The following is a 21,381-nucleotide window of genomic DNA, read 5'->3' on the forward strand; positions in this document are numbered from 1 at the left end:
CAGGTACTAGGCTCGGGACCAACCTGGCTTATATATAATCACGGACAAGTCGAGTGGCGTAGGTATAGTCGGACCGAGAGTAGTATGACATGCAACATGTAACATGTGCCAGCAGAGGATGATCCATTGAGTGTATTTCCTGGAAGCTTTTTCAAATGAGATTTCCAGGACACTGGATGAGACATAGCTGTTGACATGCAAACCAATTAGCATAACCGCTTGGAGATTGAATAGCAGGATGGTTGTCGTCTGTGGCTGACATGAACCACTTGCCGACTCGGAAGAAATCCAGTGGCCGTGAAGTTACCAGGGAGGAAGACAGAGGAGGCGGTACAGCACTATTAGTAGTATGAATGAACAGGTTGACGTCCATAGATCTGTAATATTTGATGAATAGCCATGAATGATCAAAATACTACCCACAACATTCTCCGGCACCCTCGAATATACGTAGTTGTCTGGAGTTGTCTCCACTCGAGCCCCATGAACTGACACACATGACGTCATTCTCTCCAGCGGTCTGGATATGCATATAAGACAAAGTTGAATTCCTCTGTCAAAGTCAACAATCGTTGCCCAATTACAACCAACCACGCAATCAAAATCTATACATCAGTTCTAGTTAACAGTCAACATGTCTGGCTTCCAAAACAATACCAACAACGCTGCATTGAACACTTCTCGCCCGCAGCATCAGCTTCATGACTCTTCTCAGCCGCTACCAGGTTCCGGGTCGCGTGACGCCGTACAGACTCAGGACTACTCCCCCGCGAATATTGAACGTATGTCTTCCTCTGTGATTCATGGCAAAAATGCATCTACGGAATCGGATGATGCCGACTCCACTCGTGCCACCACGGGTATACCGTCTGCCGGGCGCACAGGTCCAGACCCGTGTGAGAGTGAGAGCGAGAGCGCTCGTAGTAACACTGCCTCTACCAACGAGCGCCCGCTCGGCGTTCAGCCTACGCCAGAAGGTATTAGCCATTTAATCATCGCGATAGCCAGCCACTAAAATGTGCTTGCAGGTGGAGTCTCAATTGGTGGGCAGCCCAACCTGTCCGAGGGTCATGCTGGGTTTGGTGACAAGGTCATCAGAAAAACGCAAAAGGCAGGTCTTGTGCCTTTCATGTGCCGTCGACAATGAGCTGATTTCCTTTATAGGTCATCGGCAAGTATACCAAAAACGAGGAACTGCATGAGAAAGGGGAGCTGAGAGAGACGGGTGGGAAAGCGGCTGTCTTGGGGAACGCGCGAGCAGCTCATGATTAAGCAAAGAGTAACAATATTGCATGACGCGTAGAATAGCTGGACACTATCCTGGATATGTACAATCAAGTTGTAGTATAATAGAGTCGCAACCAACACCAATTTGCGTAATCAAGTCACTGACACTACCGAACAACCAAATTCTCATGCATTTGATACAAAACTACAGATGCAAGTAACAACAGCCAGAAGTAAAATAAAGTTAGTGCAGCTGATCACTGCGCTCACGCGAATAGATAATGTCAGCACCTGCTGTAAAATCCTAACAACCACTACTGCTGTTGTCCCTCAAGCTTCTTCTTGCCCGAAGCAGCTGTCAAACTCTTGTGGATAAATGGTAACACGCCTCCTCCGGCGATTGTTGCGCGAACAAGGATATCGAGTTCTTCATCCCCTCGGATGGCAAGTTGCAAATGCCGGGGTGTTATACGTTTGACGCGCAAGTCCTTTGATGCATTTCCTGGCAACAGGTGTAAGAACAAGCATCTTCACTCCGGACTGAGATACTTACCAGCAAGTTCAAGTACTTCAGCAGTGAGATACTCTAATATTGCACTGGTATACACAGCGGCCTTTGCTCCAATACGCACATTGTGCTGCGTGCGCTGTTTCAAGTAACGGTGGATACGACCAACGGGGAACTAAAAGGAGGATAGAGAAAAAGGGGCTATATCAGGAAAATCGATCAACGGAAGATACACTCAAGACGGACCTGGAGACCAGCTTTCTGACTACGAGTCTGTATCGTTCTTGGTGTTGTGGTAGCACCGGATCCTGCAACTCCTCCTCCTCCTTGAGTAACGCCAGACTTCGACTTCCCTCCGGTAGATTTGGGTGCCATGAGTGATAGAGTGTGATGTTTGACTCAAGAAAGGTCTTATATACACTACGGGGAGTCAACCAGGATTACGGCAGGGCTGCAACGAAAGATAGACAACTTACCGAAAAGTACAAACACGTTGGTGTAGCACGGAGAATTTGAGGGGTGTGATCACTCAGACTATTTGAGGTGAAAAACGAGTAAGCAGTGATCAGCAAATGTGAGAAATGAAGTCAACAAGGACGCGAAGGGTGTTATGATGGCAGTAAGAGGTAGAGTCGCGTCTTTGTTTAGGGTAGGTAGTTCGGTGTTGTTGAACGAGAACGTGAATTCTATTTTTGGCCTGGTTGACGCGTGCAGTCACGTGACGGGAGCCCACGATGAGGAGCCGCTGAGTGAAAGTCTTGAACAACTTGTGACTTGGAGTCTGCATAGCAGCTTCGTCACTTTGTAGTACATCACAGGTAGGAATTAACATCTAGCAGGTATGATCGCTAATCTGTATTATCTATCTAGCTCGATAAAGATCTCGTGATGAGTTCGAGCACTCCATACTTGGACGCATTGTCCAAACACTTTCCAGCGGAATGTTCGTCCATCATAAACTCCCTGAGTTCCGAGCAGGCCCGCTCTGCTGTAGACACGCTACTTGCATTTGCATCAGGTGGTGATTGTCCCACAGACATGTCGGCCCTCGGCCAACTAGGGTGGGCGAGAGATCAACCTGCCGCCATCAGGGCGATTCAAGACCTGGCTGCACAAAAAGGCACAAAACGCGGGCGAGCAGCCAGCACTGATGAAGAAGGCGTTGGGTCAAATTCCAAGCGTCAAAAAACTACTGATGTACTTGAGGACGATCGGCCCATTTTTACACTGCCTTCGATATCTACAACCTCGCCTGTTCGAAAAAAAGTTGACATCACGATTCATGAGAAAACGATACGCTTTTTAAATCCTTCATCTCGTGCGGTGGAAGCTTCAATACCTCTTTCTAGTATTTCACGAGCATTCCTGGTACCAACACGCGGAAAAGCAAAGCAGCACTGGACAGTCGTCATGCTATCCAGCGACATGCCTGAAAAGGGTAAGGCCACAACTTCTAACCCACACCAAATAATATTTGGACTTGACGCTATAAGCGCCTCTAAATTCGATGCTACCTCCTACTCTGACCCCTCCACTCCATCCACATCAACGGTTGCGAAAGGAGAAGAGACGCTCTTCGTCCTGCGCGAGTTTCTGACACATCTTCCTATTTCTCTTCTCGAGGCCTCAGCAACTGTATTTCGCAGCGCGTGTGCCACTCCTAAATCAGGACACTGCGCAGCGGGCATCGATGCCTATTTTGCCGCCAAACCTGGAACTCTATGGTTTTTCGATTCAGGAATTCTCTGGGGAGAAAGTAAACCATGCGAGTTCTGGGCCGTTGGTGATCTCATCCCAAAAGATGGTATTCGCTTGATCAGCGCCACGGGTCGCACGTGTTCAGTCATTCTAGGGAGAAAGGCATCGTCGTCTGCTGAAGATCACAACGGCGGAGGAGATAAAGAGGATGCAGAGGGAGACATTATCGAGACAGAGTTTTCCATGGTGGACGGCAGAGAGCAAGACCCCATCAATGCGTGGGCGAGGCAGCGGAAACACTTGTTCGGTAAAGGTTCTGCTCCACCTCCCTCCAAAGCCACAAGTGGTAAGAAGGCAATGACTGAGGAGGAACCATCTGTTGGCGGCAACACTGCTACCAGTGGTCCCGCATGGGATGACTCAGACTCGGACGATGACGACTATGAGATTGCATCATCGGAAGACATTGACAATAGCAGCTCATCAGATTCAGAAGCGAGCGATGTCGGGAGTGGTAGCCAACCTGATGACGGTTCGGAGGAGGAAGACAACCGTGGAAGCGATGTTAACGGCGGCGAAGAGAGTGGTGAGGAATCTGAGGAAGAGCTCCAAGAAGCACATCATCCTCTCTTGCGACCTGGCGCTATGCCTAAGATGTCTAAGGCGACCATCAATGCAGTCGTAGACATGGTAAACGAGGATTTGATGGGGGGCAGCGAGGAAGAAGACGAGCTCGATGATTCATAGCTAGAACACACGCATCAATTTACTTCAGCATCAATATGACACGCATTGTGGAAATTCGTGGCACATGGCTTATCATCTACGTAGTCTCGAGTCTTGAAGCTTGAAGGTAAATAAGCCGCACATCCCATTTATGACTTCATGCGTTGGCCAAACCGACGAAACATTGGTGCAAAACATAGTTTAATTGTAGTAATTTGCGCGCACACTGTATTGGTCCCCCAACACACTACACGATGATAAATCGACTATGAAATATTGCAAGATGCCGAAAGGAAGAGGAGAGTTGCGAAGAATTGAATAAGACAACAGAAGATACGGATAAAACACAATGAAAATACTAGTTCCCTGATATTGACCGTCTGCATTCTGAATGGGCATACAGCAAACCCAGACCATGGAACGAGCACGCCATCTGGCAACTCTTATAGCGATATAAGGACTGGCAGTGGGGGGTGGTAGTTGTGACGATGATGGAGTGCTCTGCATTGCTCCATCGTGTTGCTGGGTAGTACGAGTCTTGGGAGGTCGAGCAAAACTGGCAGCTGGCTTCTTCTTACTTGCGTGATACTTCCTCTGCGGGAAAAGTGGTCAGTAATAAATAAGAACAATTGAGGGGAAACACATGCAGGCTTGCCTGCTGTCCATGGGACCTTGACAACAGGTGACTCTCGCCACTCGATGCCTGGTATCTCGCCTGCGCACCATGCCAGAGACTATGTTTCGAGTCCAGCCGAGAGGATAGGATCGGAATTGGGCGTCAGGCTCAGTTACCCCATGTAGCTCGGGCGGCGCCAGGAGAAGGAAAAGTGACTGAGGGTACGTTGATGTGGTACTGGAGCGGGGCGGTCATGTAGCCCATGGGATTGGGATAGACTGATGCGCAACTGACAACATATCGGTCAAGACATTGAATCATAAATGGAGATCACATACATTAGCATCTGGCAATGCATCGTCAAAGAACCCTGGAGGAGTACCTTTCAACTTTGGAGCTGGTCGCGGCGTAGCATCAACCTGAGAGAGCCGTTGTCAGCGTCATTTGGATTGAAATATATATAAGCTTACAATATCTGATAGAAGGTCAGCTTTGTTGAGGATAGCAGAAACATCCCATATGTAAGTTTGGCCGTAGAGCCAGTTAGTGACAAGGAACTTGCTATCTGCTGAAAAGATAGCAGAGATCACGTCATATTCATGGTAGTGTTGTTAATTCGATAGGTTGATCGATTTCGAGGTTCCATAATCGCACTGTCTTGCCCAGGAGTGATTTACCTGCGAGGATGCGTTCATCTGGAGAGAGTGAGATGGTATCGACTGACCCAGGATCATTGACAGCTATTCATGAACATGTGGTTGTGCTGAATTTCTTGCCCCGCCGGCGATCATCCCCAGTGAAAACCCACTGTTCTGAGAATGGCTGAGCCAGACACCTAAAAACACCCTGGAGTGTTTGAAATGAGCAATTTGCCTGTGTTAGCATTCAGATTTTCAGCCCCGATAGCCCGCCCGTGATAATCATCTTTCCATCTGGCGAGTAGCAAACCGCGGAGGTGTCGATCCCTGCGTCGATTGGTCCAAGAATAGTTTCAGACAAAGCCTACAGGATCTTCATGTATTCTGAACAATTTGAGACTTGTGTTTTGTGTCATTGTTGACGTTGAGTAAACGAGGATGTGACCTGTATGTATTTGTGCTCCCGCCAAATTCAAACACAGCCGCAGAGCAAGGTGAAAATCCGCAACGCCGAACCCTAGTCATCAAAAACCAAACTCAGATCGACAGGTAAGTCACCCGAGACCCGTTGGTGCAAAGTCGAAACCAAAACTAATAATTTGTCTAGTATGGGCCCCCAAATGAAGCCTGTGTGCTTTTATCCTTGATAGCTTCTCTTCCGTGTCTCATTTTTACAGAGGAACTATCATGCGGGACCCAAACCGAAGCCCAAACCGAAGCCCGAATCGAAGCCGAAGCTGGTGCCCAAACCCTCAAACTCTCCCAAAACAACTCATCAACCAGCTCCGAACCCACGTAGCTAGAGCCGGTGACATTAAGGAAGACAGAATTCTGCACCATTTTGACAATCTTCCCATCCTATGGTTCTCCTGCTGTGCTTATCTATGTTTCTCCAATCGTCAAGTGCGATTGCCATTTCTATCTAGCTATTTTCGTTGAGTCAAATTGGACTCATCTTGGTCGTCTCTCCGACCTTGGTGAGCTTCTCTTCTGCTTCGTTTGTCTACCGGCGGACTTGCATTCTTACTATCCTGGCTACATTTTCCGAGTCTTCGTCTAATCAATCAACTTGTCCAGGCTTGAACTTCAGAAATGTTATTGTTGAGAAATGCTTCATTTCTCTCCGATCGAAGTGCATACTCAGCATCCTGCACAAGTTCTTCGTTGTCCCAGAGCCAAATCGTAAAATTACCTGCTATCTGGTCACACCTTCCTAGCTTCCGCCCGTGCTATGCGATGACGGCAGAAGAGTCAATGGTCACGATGAATTAAATATATATGAGACAGCAAAGTACGAATGGAAAAAAAAGTCGCTTCGCTAATGGTGACCGTCTGCGTTCTGAATAGGCATACAGCAAAGCCAGCCCACGAAACGAGCGCGCCATCCAGTACAGGTGATATGAGGACGCGAGGGTGTTCCTGATGCCTCAACGGTACCAATGACGGCGGAATGCGTCGATGTAGTGGTATCTGGAAGTAGCTGTGATGATTGCGTGGCATGGATTTTGGGAGGTCGAGACGACCTGGCAGTTGGCTTCTTTCTAGCGTGATAATTTCTCTGCGCAAAAACGAGTCAGCGACAAAGGAAAATCGTGAAACAGAAAACAACGCACAGGCTTTCCCGCTGTGCAAAGGACGACCTCGACCTCTCGTAGCTCGATGTCCGATCCATCTCGTCTACGTAGTATACCGGATACTAAGTTCCGAGTCCAGCTGAGAGGGTGGGACTGAGGTCGAGTATGGTGCCCAGTTTCCCCTTGTGACTTTGAGCGACGCCAGAATGAGCGAAAGCGACTAAAGGTGTGTTGACGTGGTACAGGAATGGGGTGATCATGTGGCCCATGGGATTGGGATAGACGAATGCGCAACTGAGAACATGAGTCAAAACATTGAATAACAGATGGAGACCACGTACATTGGCCTCTCGCAGTGCATCGTCAAAAAACCCTGGAGGTATTCGAGGAGCACCTTTCATCTTTGGAGCTGGGCCGGGAAGGCCAGCTTCTTTGAGGATAGCAGAAACATCCCACATATATATGTGACTGTCCTGGCAGCTAGTGATGAGGAACTTTCCATCTGTAGAAAATTTCCCAAAGTGCACCCCCGGGCCGTGTTCATGGTGAAGTGGTGTTCCGATGGGTTGATTGGTTTCGATATTCCATAGTTGCGCTGTCGTGCTGCTGATTGATGTGGTTGCAAAGAAGCGCCCATCGGGAGATGGGTCAATATTGTGCCAATCGATGAAGGAATCGACCAAGTTTTCGCGCACCTCAAGAACAGTCCAGGTGGCTGTGTCAAATTTCATCATCTGTAATCCCCAAGTAATCCCTTGTCCCAGGTGGTAAGTGTTTTTCCATTCGAGGTCCATGCCAGCCACCTAAAAGAACCTTGGAGTGTTTTGAGCAATTCGCCTGTGTTGGCATCCCAGATCTTCAGCCGACCCCCCAGTGTCACGGCGACAATCATCTTTCCATCTGGTGAGTAGCCAGCATTGCTCAGGAATATTCCTTCTGCCTTGATTGGTCCAAGGATGGTTTCTCCGCTCTTGACATCCCACACTCTGAATGTCTCATCTTGGGATATGCCCACCACTCGCCCTCCATCTGGATTCCAGCACACCTGAACATGCCCTCTATGCCCCGTCAATATTTTTATAACCTTGCCCGTGTCGATGCTCCACAACTTCACTGCGCTATCATCCCAACTCCAGCTTGCTAATGTCTTGCCGTCTGGCGACAATGCTATGAAAGACAAATTTTCCTCCCATTCCTCGACCTGTGTGCCCGTCTCCAAGTCCCAGATTCGAAATGACCCATCCCATGAATTGATGATGATCCGCTGTCCACCGAGCATGTGTATGGTGTCGCAGATGTCGTTTGTTATTTTGATCTTTCGGTAAGGCTTTGTCGCTGAATTCTCGTGCTTCGCAGGAGCTGGATGCGACATTATTTTGGTTTCGGGTTTCACTTGATGGGTACATCATAACTCCAACTCTTACCATATGAATCTATCACTTACTCTGAATTTAAATGTACTTGACTTGTGCACAGAAAGATGAATGCGGAATGAAAGCTGCGACGGAGTGGGTGTTTCGTTCGATGGAGATTAAAGTCAGGAGGGAGGTCGTCGTTAAAGTCTTCTACTGGCGCGTCTTCCTCCTTTTATCCTCGTGTCCGCTCTACAGCATCAGCACTGGTTGTGCAGATTAAGCGCCCAACGCTATTATTTCGGATCAATACCCGCTTCCTTCACTGATCTGCAATACCCGCTTCCTTCACTGATCTGCATTGCCCTCGACATCTCGGCAATTATCCCGCCAGCCTGCATTCCTGTGTTTCTCCACCGCTTCAATGCGTATGATTCCGCAGTCTCCGCATCCATCCACTCGCGCTACATTTTCGTTACATTGTGTTCTTCTCACCGACCTTTGCTCTCGCATCCAACCTGAGTTTTTCACCTTCGTCGCCATACTTTTGACTAATTCGCAATCTGGCAATCTTAATAACAAATTCCTACTCATTCAGATCTACTTCTGCGTACTCGTATCCGCACAGTGCCTTCGATGTTCCACAATCTTACTGCGCCATCCTCACTCACGCGCCCACACTCGGAGGAACGTATCGAGCAGAGGCGAGGATGCTGAGAAGACTGAGCAGCTGACGAATCTTTTCCACGGCGCCTGTCACGTCCATTAAACACTTGCTTTGTAATTTCAAGATTGAGTCCAAACTTGAAATTACAAAGTTGGTGAACTTTGGGGTTCGGTGGTACGGATACAGCAGGTTCGTCATGGACGCCATTAAGCTGCTGCCGGAATGCATGCCCCAGTCAAGGTGACGTCGTTGAATAACTTCTAGTATGGCAAATAGTAGTGAGGATGCCTATTAGTTTTTCATCGCTGCCAGGATCTTGAATGTCTCCTCAGGCAAGCACTTCGAACTTGCATGATCTTTACGATTCGCTAGTATTCAAAATCTGATTCGCTTCATTGTCGTTCCCCACTGTCTGTTGTGTGGTTTCGGGACGTAACACTTGGCAAGTTGGGCCGTTGTTGGGAGTCGTTGCCGTACCGAACGTACGTTTATTAATCACCTTTTCCCAAGAGTTCTGACCATCACCCTATTCATAGCGGATTTCAGGTATCCACGTCAGAATTACATCACGTCTGATAGTCTTTCTATCGTGCGATGGTACACATTCCGATGTTCTTTTCTATCAGATACTACCTGAGTTGAAGTATAATATTGCTTGCCCTATCAAGACCACGCTGAGCACAACGATATACACAGCACGCCACGACTACTTTCATATCGCTAGACCAGCCTGAGGGCAAGCATTCAAGCTCGAAAGCGATTGATCGCGAGTCAACGACTTCAAGTCTTTAGTTGTCAGACGACCTTTGATACTAAACAACTTGCCCATGCTTGAACTGTAGATATGTTATTGTTGAGAAATGCTTCGTTTTCCCTCCAACCCAAGTTCGTGCTCAGCGTCCTGCAGAAGCTCTTCGTTGTCCCAATTACCTGCTATCTGGTCACACCTTCCTATGTAGCTTCCGCTGTACTATGCAATGACGGCAGAAGAGTCAATGGTCACGATGAATTAACTATAGATGACACAGCAAAATATCAATCAAAAAAATGTCGCTTCGCTAATGGTGACCGTCTGCGTTCTGAATAGGCATGCAGCAAATCCAGCCCACGAAACGAGCACGCCATGCAGCACCGATTATATGAGGACGCGAGGGTGTTCCTGATGCCTCTGCGGTACCAGTGACAGCGGAAAGCGTCGAGGCGGTGGCAGTTGGAGGTAGCTGTGATGATGATGCGTTAGGTTTTTGCGTGGTATGCATTTTGGGAGGTCGAGATGACCTGGCAGTTGGCCTCTTTCTAGCATGATAATTTCTCTGCGCGAAGACGAGTCAGTGATAAAGGAGAATCGTGAAAGAGAAAAAACGCACAGGCTTTCCCGCTGTGCAAGGAACCTCGATCTCTCGCAACTCATTGTCCGATCCATCTCGCCTGCGCAGCATACCAGATACTAGGTTTCTAGTCCAGTGGAGAGAGTGGGATAGAGGTCGAGTATGATGCTCAATTTCCCCGTGCGACTTTAAGCGACGCCAGAATGGACTGAGAGTGTGTTGACGTGGTGTTGGAGTGGATTGGTTATGTGGCCCATGGGATTGGGATAGACGAACGCGCAACTGAGAACATATGAGTCAAAACATTGAATAATAGATGGAGATCACGTACATTAGCCTCTCGCAGTGCATCGTCAAAAAACCCTGGAGGTATTCGAGGAGTACCTGTCATTTTTGGAGCTGGGCTATGAAGGGCAACTTCTTTAAGGATAGCAGAAACATCCCAAATATAAATGTGGCGGTCCTCGCAGCTAGTGATGAGGAACTTTCCATCTGCCGAAAATGTCCCAGAGTGCACCCCGAGTTCATGGTGAAGTGGTGTGCAGATTGGTTGATTGGTTTCGATATTCCATAGTTGCACTGTCCCGCTTGATAATGATGTGGCTGCAAAGGAGTGCCCATCGGGAGATGAAGAAAAGGAATCGACAAAGGAATGTTCGGTCAAGTCAAGAACAGTCCAAGTGGCTGTGTCCAATTTCATGATCTGGAATCCCCGACGCAGCGCGCGCCAGGTGGAAAGTGTTTTTCCATTTGAGGTCCATGCCAGGTGCGTAATAAAACCTTGATACTGGTGTGTTTTGAGCAATTTGCCTGTGTTGCCATCCCAGATTTTCAGCCAATCCCTCGTTAACGTGGCAATCATCTTTCCATCTGGTGAGTAGTGAGCCGACATGGGCCTGGTATACGTCGAGCCAGCGGATATCTTGATTGGTCCAAGGATAGTTTCTCCGCTCTTGACATCCCACACTCTGAATGTCCCATCGCAGATATCATCGATCTCATCTATGGATCTGACCAGCACTCGCCCTCCATCTGGACTCCAGCACACAAAATCTATCCATAGGGCTGCGTGCCCTGTCAATGTTTTGGTAACCTTGCCCGTGTCGATGCTCCACAACTTCACCGCGCCATCATCCCAACTCCAGATTGCTAATGTCTTGCCGTCCGGTGACAATGCTGTGGAATCCAATTTGACAGGGACCTCCCATTCCTCGACCTGTGTGCCCGTCTCCAAGTCCCAAACTCCAAGTGACTCACTCGATGAATCGGTGATGACCCGCTGTCCACTGAGCAGGTGTAGGATGCTGCCGATTCTGCCCTTTACTTTGATCTTTCGGTAAGGCATTGTCGCTGAATTCTCGTGCTTCGCAGGAGCTGGATGCGATATTCTTTTGGTTTCGGGATCCACTTGATGGGTACGTCATAATTCCAGCCCTTACCATATGACTCCATCACTTACTCTGAATTTAGATGTACTTGACTTGTGCACAGAAAGATGAATTTGGAACGCAAGCTGCGACGGAGTGGGTGTTTTGTTCAATCGAGATTCAAATCAGGAGGGAGGTCGTCGTTAAAGTCTTCGACTGGCGCGTCTTCCTCGTTTTATCCTCGTGTCCGCATCAGCACTGGCTGTGCAGGTTAAGCGCCCAATGCTAATTTTGGACCAAATACCCGCTTCCCTTCATCTGCATTGCCCTAGACATCGTGACCATACTATCCCCCCAGCCTGCATCTCTGTGTTTCTCCACCGGTTCAATGCGTATGATTCTGCAGTCTCCACATCTATCCCCTCGTGCTACATTTTCGTTACACTTACATCGTGTTCTTCTCACCGGCCTTTCAAGTTGCTCTCACGTCCAACCTGAGTTTTTCACCTTCGTCACCATACTTTTACTGACTAATTCGCAATATGGCCATCCTGGTCGCAAGTTCCTATTCATCCAGATCTACTTCTACGTACTCATATCTGCGCAGTGCCCAAACAAACACAATGAATAATTTTCCTCCATCGCCGCGAAGACCTTACCCACTAGTCAGACATCTATCGCCTTTTCTGCTGGGACGTTTTCATCGCTCGTTTTGTACAGAATACCTCAAGAGAGACGGTGTACAACACAACATGAAAGAGATGATGGAATATGGCAGGGGATACCGATGAGGGTACAGAAACACCTTTGGCACTCGACGGAACCTCCCGAGGATATCCGAGTCTTTGAGGTCTGCGCAGACTTGACGCTGGCTGATCATTTCACTTTGTAAGATTCGAAGTACTGTTCGATACCACACGACGGAACTTCGAAGTCGCTTGATGAGCGTCGATTTCTCTGCGTCCACAGGGATTTTGGCTCTGGAAATGTCATCGGATGGTAGCATGCTCCCCTGAGCAGGTCGACATTCGCGATAAGAGCGGAATCTTGCCTTTTTTGTAGCGTTATAATCATGGTTGAAGCATACGCCATTATGGAGAGCTCCACATTAGCAGGAGTCTTTTGACAGAGCAGGAGACTACGGCTCTATCTATCGAGGACAGCTAGTGCGACAACGCGCGACTACGAGCCAGACTCCTGCCACCGCGCCAGGACACCTGCTACTGTGCCTGGACCTGCCTAGGTTTGATGGGACGCCCCGCTCCAACGTCGGAAGTGGCCGGGTTGATCATCAAAACTTCTTTGTAGAAACGTAAGTCCCTGGATCTAAGTGTTTCAAGGACTGAGTATACCGATGGCCGGGGTGTTTCAAACTTCAAGCCTTTCGAAAGCAAGAATGAAGGACCCACACAATAATGAGCACACGTTTCAACCTTATGGGCCACTGATGACAACCGTAACTTTTTATCAACTTAGTACCGGTCTTGCGCAGTTGACTTTACACAAATCAGCCAATGAAACGCTGCATTGCCATCATCATTGAGCTAATCGGAACTGTGTTCTCAGTCTTTGTCATTTACACCTGTCAGTGCGGCGGGGGCGGGCGCCGCCCGCCCGCATCTTGGCAAGAGTCTAGCTCATTCATAAGAGACAAATCAGTAGCGTGATGTTTCGTTTATTCTACTACCCCTCAATCCAAAGCAGATGGAGCCTTTGGCTGACGATGTCCAAATTGCAGCTGCCTGGGATCTGCAATACTTAGCGGTGCGTCGCTTTCTTAATATGAGGGCAAAACCGTTGATAACAGATACCGATATCATGTGCGGCTACCAGTACATACGCAGTGCGTGTAGTCTTATTTACTTCTCCCTCGTTCTAACTTGACAACTCAGTGGCCCAGGCTACATTCTGGGTAGGTCCCAATCTATTCCTGTCCGTCGAGTTAAACCTGTTTATCCAGACCTATGATTATGTTTGTTTTCTTCACGAAGAGGTGAGTAATGCAGTTGTTTCGAGACACGCCTCACTTGGTTCATTGATAATATCTTGTTCAAAGTGGACATTCCTGCGTCAGTCGCGCTGGACTAGGGTAAAAGTCATTTATATATTTGCACGATATGTCCCCTTTTTCTCCATGACTATGGACCTATATAGTGCGTTCATTCCAAACGAACACACATGCCCCCGATGATGAACTAAAATGCTATACTTCAGTGACCTTCGCACCGGACGAGAACCCCAATGTGTGTGAGCCCGCAGTTGGATTGACCCACTGATGAGTGATGCTCAATAACTGTATGACTTCGCCAGAAATGCAGGGTGCTAATCAATATTTACTCATGTACGTGCACGGTACTTGTCCAATGGATGCACTTCCTGGCTAAGCGCCGCTCTTTCCTCTCGCAGGTTTTGGACTGATATCACTCATTTGCTCCGAATGTATCTGTCCTTCTCCTACGACATGTACATGCTCCTGATCCTATTCCTTCAGGCATTTTTGTGCTCAGAACATGTGCGCTTTGGAACAACAGTCGGATCGTACGCGTAGTCATGTTGACCGCCGTTTCCGTGAGTTTCATACCCTGACCACACCTGAACAATGTTGATTCATCAGCCAGGCTGTTATTACAATATCCGCCGGCCTTCGTTTTACGGCACTAGCCCTCTCATATGGTCTGTGCTCTCATGGGCTTTCCCCACTACTATTCGCACATATTTAGTCGTCTGGCATAGTCGTGACCAGCGTGATACCAGGCATCACAGGCTGTTACTGGATCTTAGGCGGTGTCTGGTATTCCATGTCGTTCGTGCTCTTGATTATATCTCAATTGGGTATGTCGCCGGGAACTGGAAACTATACGCACTGACTGATGCTCTCCTCAGGACTGTTCTCCCTCACACTCATACATATCATACAGAGCTGGCGTACAGCCAAGGGGCATCTGTACTCTATCCTGGTAAAGCATAACATATTCTACTATACATGCGGTCTCCGTGAGTCAGGACCTCATATCTTTCCATGCCCATCAGTGATAATTGTTGTTCCCAAAGTTCTCTCAGCCATGAATGTGCTCATACCGTTGCTGTTTTCCGATGTGCGTAAATATCCTCCAATATGATCAAGCCATTGACGTTACTTGCACCCAGTCCTTATTTCACTCTTTTGAAGAGTACGGACCTCCAACTCCTGCTACGAGTTCCTAATACTGACGAAACCTCCAAAATACAGTTTGGAAGTCTGTGTCCTTGCGATCCTCGCTACACGCATGCACCTCCATCTCTGGCACAGCGATCAGCACGTGAACAGCTCTGGTTTGCAGACATTCCTATCAGATACTTGCATATTCGTCGGATCGGAGCCCGAGGTGACCGAGTAAGGTACTTCCTTTGAGGTCTTGACCTCCGAGTCAAGAACGTGATTGATTAGAATGTACCCATATCGATCGAAACAACGAGTGGCGAGGGTCAATCAAACTTTGCTATTTGTGTGTAAGTGCAACGAACAGTCTCAAAAAATATTCGAGTCGGATTGAATGCGAAGAAAATGGAAAACATAAGCACGAGTCATACAATGTAAACATAGCAAGAATCGGAAAAAGATTGCGATCATGGTAAGTCAGAATGGAAGCCTGCAGAACATTTCGAATTCCCTTTCATCTTCACTGTAGGTTGATGCCAGAAGTCAAAAAGACCTCAGAAAAGCGAAGCTTCTGACCGACTTTAGGGTTACCATACTAATGAATGGAAAAAAACATCTTTAGCCAAAAAAAAACCCCTTTGAAAAGCGGTAAGACTTATATGTTTCTGCTTTTCTATTAGTGCTATTGTTGATTGAATAACGTGCAGTCGCTGGTGATAGAGAAATAGATAGAGGCACTGAGTATATGCGCACTTTGTAGTCTCGGTGTAAAGAGAACTCGGGTTTAATCCCAAGTGGTTTGACCACATGTCACATCATTTTCGATCAGCTAAGGCTAGAACAAGGACGATCAACGGTTACAAAACCATCTTGCCACACGGACAAAATGAGGTAAAGTCTAGTGCAAATATAGGGTTCAATTGTCTGCTTTTGTAGTGGAATGACATGAGCGTGCTAATAAAACGCAACGACCGAAGGTCACCGCTTGTCAAGTAAATGCCATGATCACGCTTAGACTGGTACACCGTACGCAATGTAAACAAACTTTCCAAGCATCTTCGATCATGGGACGTCAGCGCCTGGATTGAGAGTGCACGTCTGATATCGGTCTCCTCTGCGTTGTGAGCGGCTGAATTTCCTGCCTGTCGGTCGTTGTTGTGTGAACATAAGAAAGATATCGACTCGGATGATGGGCAGTGTGATATACCCTTCTCCTTGAGATAATCGAAGATGTCATCTGCAAGGTTGGCAACACCGTTACTGTGGGAGGCGCGAAGGTCGTCCCATGTCTTGTGGCCGAGGTGTCCCAGAACTTTTTTGCGCGCAAGGTCGAGTAGGACGCGAAGATGTAAAGGGACTATTAACATTGTAACCTGTGGAGATTGTTGTCAGGGTTTGTGGCCGGAAAGACGGGCGACTTACTTTTCTCAGTTCTTTTCTCAGTGCTTCAATGTCCTCGGCGTGTGTTTTTCTCGTGGTCTCATTCTCTCCCCGAATCTCCGCAATCTGGTTCTGCAGCGAGGCTAGGATCTCTCTGAACTCAGTCATCGATGCGGGATTGGGTGAGACTTTTCTTTTTTTGGCTGTGAAAATTAATCAGCACCGATCTGTAGACTATCCGAATGTTACAACATACCTGACGTAGAGGTTGTGGCAGTGCTAGGGGCCAACGCTTCCACAGACGCCTGTGCCTTCTGGGCTGACTGGGTCTCGATACGACGATTCGTTTCGTCATCAGGAGTAAATAGTGCTGTGAAACCACTGGAGCGGCGGACGCTGAGCGAATGTGAAAGCCTGACGTCTTTAAGACAAGTGGATCAATGAGTAGGTCTCAGGAAAAACGAAAGACATAGGTTGAAGCTTACCTGGAGAGTATTTCCGCATGGCGAGTGGGTCCAATGGAGGTTCGAGAATCGAGACGGTAACATGTTTGCTTGGCATGTGATTCCATAAAATTCCCATGGTCATTGCCATTCCTTTCAAAGTTTCAGGCCTAGGTCGCCTTGAATTGTATTTCGATCGTCTGTCCAGATGCGGCTGTTGTACCTTCCGATGACGTGATGGATGAAGTTGATGAAGCGGTATGACAGTAATACCTAAAAGTATGTTCCAACTTACCGCGAAGCTGCAAGTCTGATTCTCAATGTTCGATCTTTTTATACCCAAGTGACCCCCGTAGGTAGTACTAGCAATCATCTTGCCATCGGGTGAGTAGCAAACCGCCAAGATGTAATCCCCTGCCTTGATTGGTTTCTCCACTCTGGACACCCCACACTCTGAATGTTCCATCGTCGGATCCGCTCACTACTTGCCCTCCGTCTGAACTCCAGCATACACATGAACTTCTTGTGTGTGTCCCGTCCAGGTTTTAATGACCTTGCCCGGCGTGTCGACGTCCCACAATTTCACTGCGCCATCCTCACTCCCGCTTGCTATGGTCTTTCCGTCCGGCAATAATGATATGGCCTCGACTCCAAAATCTTTGTCCTCCCATTTCTTCCCAACCTGTACGCCCTTCTCCAAGTCCCAGATTTGAAACTCATCCGATGAATAAGTGAGTGTTTTGTCCGATGGAGATTCAATATTCAAGTTAGGAGGGAAGTTCTTTTCCAGTCCTCTACTGGCGCATCTTCCTCTCATGTTCACTTCACAGCCTCAGCACTGGCTGTGCAATTTAAGCGTCCACAGCATAGTAGACTAGATAGAACTGTCCGACATAGGGTAGATTACCCCAAATGGACATGTGTTTCTCCACTCGCTCAATATTGCGGTTCTGTGATTGTTGTATCTGTCTTGTATCTGCATATTTTCGTTGAACTTGCTTCTCTCTTCGCCCTTGATCGACTGATCCTCAACGTCCTCCATGAGGTTTTCTTCACTAATCTGCGTTCTGAATAGGCATGCGGCATATCCACCCCACGAAACGAGCACGCCATCCAGCACTGATGTTATGAGAACGCGAGAGCGTTCCTGATGCCCCAGTGGTACTAGTGACGGCGGAAAGTGTCGAGGCAGTGGCAGTTGGAGGTGGTAGCTATGATGATGATGCGCTAGGTGTTTGTGTGGTATGGAGTTTGGGAGCTCGAGACGAACCGGCAATTGGCTTCTTTCTAGCGTGATAGTCTCTGCGTGAGAACAAGTCAGCAATCAAGCTCAAGAAGAACCGTGAAAGAGTAAAAAAAACGCAAACTTTCCCGCTGTGCGTCGGACCGGCCAGGTTTTGCCTAAACCATGATGCCAAATAAAATGCTGGCTAAAACACTTAGCACTATTGTTTGCGATTATAAGAGCAAGTCATCTTCCTACCGTCCATACCCCAACGAGGACTTCAGCAGTTCACACCACATCGCAAAAACAATGCGCTTCTCCTTCCTCGCCATTATTGTTGCTGCGCTGGCAACATCTATAGTGTCTGTCAGCGCGTGTACGGCGGACGGCGATACTTGTGCCAAGAGCAGTGACTGCTGCAATAAAAAGAGTACCTGCGATGTCATTGTAAGCAGCAGTTTGCGTTGCATCAAGTTTTCACATGACTCACCCCTTGCGCCTTGTAATAGAGTACGGCTGGTGCTAAAATCTGTTATCATTATGATCCTAATGATCCCCCTTGCGGACGAGAAGATACCGTTGGTGTGTAATGTTTCAGCTTTCCCATTAGGATTGTTGTTGATTGAATGATATGCAGTTCGCTGCTGATTGAGAAATGATAATGGTGATGTTTGCCGCAAAGTGAATGAAGTATTTGCGCACTTTTTAGTCTTGGTGTAAAGAGAACTCAGGCTTAATTCGAATTTGTTTGACCACATGGGTACACCATCTTCGAAGCCATAAGCATGAAAGGCTAGAATAAGGTCGATCAACAGTTACAGACTCATTTTGTCGTAACGCTGCCAGCGATGAGTTCGGGGAACGATGATCGAGCAATAAAATAGGGATTTCCAGTGGTGGGGGATGCTGCCAGGACACAACATTTCATGGAGTACGGTCAGTAATCGTGACACTACCTGCTATCCTGGTCACACCCTTCTGGCCTCCATTCGTACTATGGAATGACGACAGAAGAATCAATGGTCATGATGAATTAACTATAGATGAGATAGCAAAATACGAATAAGACACACAAGTCACTTCACTAATAGTCCGCGTTCTGAATAGGCATGCAGCATATCCACCCCACGAAACGAGCGTGCCATCCAGCACCGCTGATATGAGCACGCGAGGGCGTTCCCGATGCCACAGTGGTACCAGCGACAGCAGAAAGCGTCGAGGCAGTGGCAGTTGAAGGTAGTTGCGATAATTGCGTGGCATGGATTTTTGGAGGTTGAGACGAGCTGACAATTGGCTTCCTTCTAGCGTGATAGTTTCTCTGCGCAAAAACGAGTCAGCGATAAAGGAGAGTGGTGAAACAGAAAACAACGCACAGGCTTTCCCGCTGTGCAAGGGACCTCGACCTCTCGTAGCTCCATGTCCGATCCATCTCGTCTACGCAGTATACCGGATACTAAGTTCTGAGTCCAGCCGCTGAGAGGGTGGGACCGAGGTCGAGTATGGTGCCCAGTTTCGCCGTGTGACTTTGAGCGACGCCAGAATGAGTGAAAGCGACTGAGGGTGCGTTGGCGTGGTACAGGAATGGGGTGATCATGTGGCCCATGGGATTGGGATAGACGAATGCGCAACTGAGAACATATGAGTCAAAACATTGAATAATAGATGGAGACCACGTACATTAGCCTCTCGCAGTGCATCGTCAAAAAACCCTGGAGGTATTCGAGGAGCACCTTTCATCTTTGGAGCTGGGCCGGGAAGGCCAGCTTCTTTAAGGATAGCAGAAACATCCCAAATATAAATGTGGCTGTCCTCGCAGCTAGTGATGATCAACTTGAGTGATGTGTGACCTGTTAGCATTCCGAAATAGATCGGCTCTCTATGTTTCAGAAACCATGTTAGCATTCGACTGACGTTATTTAGTAAAGGTTGGACCCCGCAAACCGTGCCGGAGAAAGGTACGAATCTTTTTTATGTATTGTCGTCTTCATTGTCCTAATTACATGTCTTCGTTGTTCTACTCGTCGAGCTCGCGGTCTCTGCGAACAGCATTCTCTGCCTGTTTTTCCAACCTAGTGCTCATGAATGGCGCCACCTCCCTGCGTCCTCCCTATAACCCGTAACGCCAATTCTGCGACCGCGTCGCCATGAAATATGCTATCGCCGCCGCTCAAATTTTTCGGAACAGCGCATCACGACCAGGCAGCACGTCCGCGTCAAGATCTAGCGTCGGATCCCCTTTGCGTTCGTCGTCGACATCTTTTCCCTTGTTGTCTTTCTCCACCAGTTGACTCTTATCGCTACCTCGCGGCGGCAGGCGCCTTCATATTTTTCTTCGGTGATTTCCACTGCATCGTGCATACTACCCTACTGTCTATATACATGCTCATTGTTCCTGTCGAATATTGGTAGTCATAATTTGTATATTGCATCTTCTCCCTCAGTCAAGCAGACACGAAAAATTAAGTTGGTTCATAATTAAAGTTTCATGATATGTAAATAACAAAATACTGTAAAGGAGACTACACCCCAAGAAGTTAGTTAAGCCTGAGGTCAACCTGATCGTTTTTGCACTCAATAGCGGTTCTCAAAGTCGAACCTTGAAAAAAATCATGGTGAATTCGGATGCTGCCGATACGGCAGGTTTTGAACTCCGACCTGCCCTGCCAGCGTGCTCAACATCGTTGCTGCTGGTGTCGACGCTGCTAAAGCTTTAATCTGATTCTTAATCGCTGTCAGTAGGAATATCCTGGATCATGTCACGATCCAATCAAAGAGGTCGAACCAATACATCTGCTGGTACGGACACCTCAAAGAAGTGTACTATCCATTGGGAGGGGGTCCGTAGTGCTCGTACTGAACGCCTACTTGCCTGGTGCAAGGAAAATGAAGACGCACGCATCAAGCTTTTCTCTGATTCTGTAAAGGATGCCAAGGAGCAAGGTCGGAAGAAGAAGCAGAGTGGTACTTCGAGAGATGTTGTGTATTCACAGGTCGCACAAGCTGTATTTTCGAACGACGAGGATCTGGAGGTTCAACGACTCTTCAAGGAGGACCCCAAGGCATTCATAAAACCAGTTTCAACCCGTTTCGGCACGTAAGTATCTAGTTCCTGCGTCATCCATCTTCCCACTGGAATCACTGATCAGATGTCTCAGACTGAGGAAAAAATACAACGAATTTAACAAGGAAGGGTGTGGAGTGTCAGGCTGGGGTAATGTGAGCGTGCACGTTGTTCGTCTGAGAGCATTGAGCCTTTGCGCTCCAGAGTCATCCGAGTCTGTAAGGGAACCAGAATGACAAACCGAAGTAGAGACTGCATCCACGGCGATCTTGTGCTGACTCAGTGCTACTACATGCATCTCCGATGCGCTTGTGGATGCCAGAAACATTAGTGATGCTCTCGAGTTGCTCCTAGTGAGGTCACGCAGCTGTATACCGGTCGGAAGTTCCGAAGTGCTTACGCCCAATGCTAGGTCTCCAAATCACAATATCA

The 21,381-nt window shown here is 47.9% G+C and overlaps 5 protein-coding genes across 5 annotated transcripts; 3 read left to right on the forward strand and 2 right to left on the reverse strand.

The window, feature by feature from the left end:
- Positions 1-571: 571 nt before the first annotated feature.
- F5147DRAFT_683456 (uncharacterized protein) lies at positions 572-1,477 on the forward strand. The gene is made up of 3 exons (XM_041436548.1): positions 572-977; positions 1,029-1,111; positions 1,165-1,477. The coding sequence occupies exons 1-3, from the start codon at positions 635-637 to the stop codon at positions 1,270-1,272; spliced, it is 534 nt and encodes a 177-aa protein (XP_041295368.1). The 5' UTR covers positions 572-634; the 3' UTR covers positions 1,273-1,477.
- On the reverse strand, positions 1,396-2,401 carry F5147DRAFT_835327 (histone-fold-containing protein). Its single transcript, XM_041443960.1, has 4 exons — positions 2,212-2,401; positions 1,982-2,155; positions 1,781-1,910; positions 1,396-1,729 (listed from the first exon to the last, which is right to left on the reverse strand). Exons 2-4 carry the CDS (start codon positions 2,108-2,110, stop codon positions 1,542-1,544), a joined length of 447 nt encoding a protein of 148 aa, XP_041295369.1. The 5' UTR covers positions 2,111-2,155; positions 2,212-2,401; the 3' UTR covers positions 1,396-1,541.
- A 61-nt stretch (positions 2,402-2,462) lies between these two features.
- On the forward strand, positions 2,463-4,329 carry F5147DRAFT_683460 (uncharacterized protein). Its single transcript, XM_041436549.1, has 2 exons — positions 2,463-2,553; positions 2,606-4,329. The coding sequence occupies exon 2, from the start codon at positions 2,624-2,626 to the stop codon at positions 4,178-4,180; it is 1,557 nt and encodes a 518-aa protein (XP_041295370.1). The 5' UTR covers positions 2,463-2,553; positions 2,606-2,623; the 3' UTR covers positions 4,181-4,329.
- Positions 4,330-13,373: 9,044 nt separating this feature from the next.
- On the forward strand, positions 13,374-15,017 carry F5147DRAFT_683494 (uncharacterized protein; the record flags this gene model as incomplete). Its single annotated transcript, XM_041436550.1, has 11 exons — positions 13,374-13,465; positions 13,602-13,613; positions 13,662-13,694; positions 13,758-13,858; positions 14,020-14,042; positions 14,108-14,146; positions 14,363-14,420; positions 14,445-14,533; positions 14,585-14,695; positions 14,849-14,871; positions 14,931-15,017. Coding segments are annotated over exons 1-9 (526 nt in total), but the record flags the coding sequence as incomplete, so codon positions are not given.
- A 1,049-nt stretch (positions 15,018-16,066) lies between these two features.
- On the reverse strand, positions 16,067-16,760 carry F5147DRAFT_683508 (uncharacterized protein). The gene is made up of 3 exons (XM_041436551.1): positions 16,706-16,760; positions 16,477-16,641; positions 16,067-16,423 (listed from the first exon to the last, which is right to left on the reverse strand). The coding sequence occupies exons 1-3, from the start codon at positions 16,722-16,724 to the stop codon at positions 16,098-16,100; spliced, it is 510 nt and encodes a 169-aa protein (XP_041295372.1). The 5' UTR covers positions 16,725-16,760; the 3' UTR covers positions 16,067-16,097.
- Positions 16,761-21,381: the final 4,621 nt, after the last annotated feature.

Source organism: Suillus discolor (genome assembly GCF_016758755.1).
Source record: "Suillus discolor strain FC423 chromosome Unknown F5147scaffold_14, whole genome shotgun sequence".
NCBI lineage: Eukaryota > Fungi > Basidiomycota > Agaricomycetes > Boletales > Suillaceae > Suillus > Suillus discolor.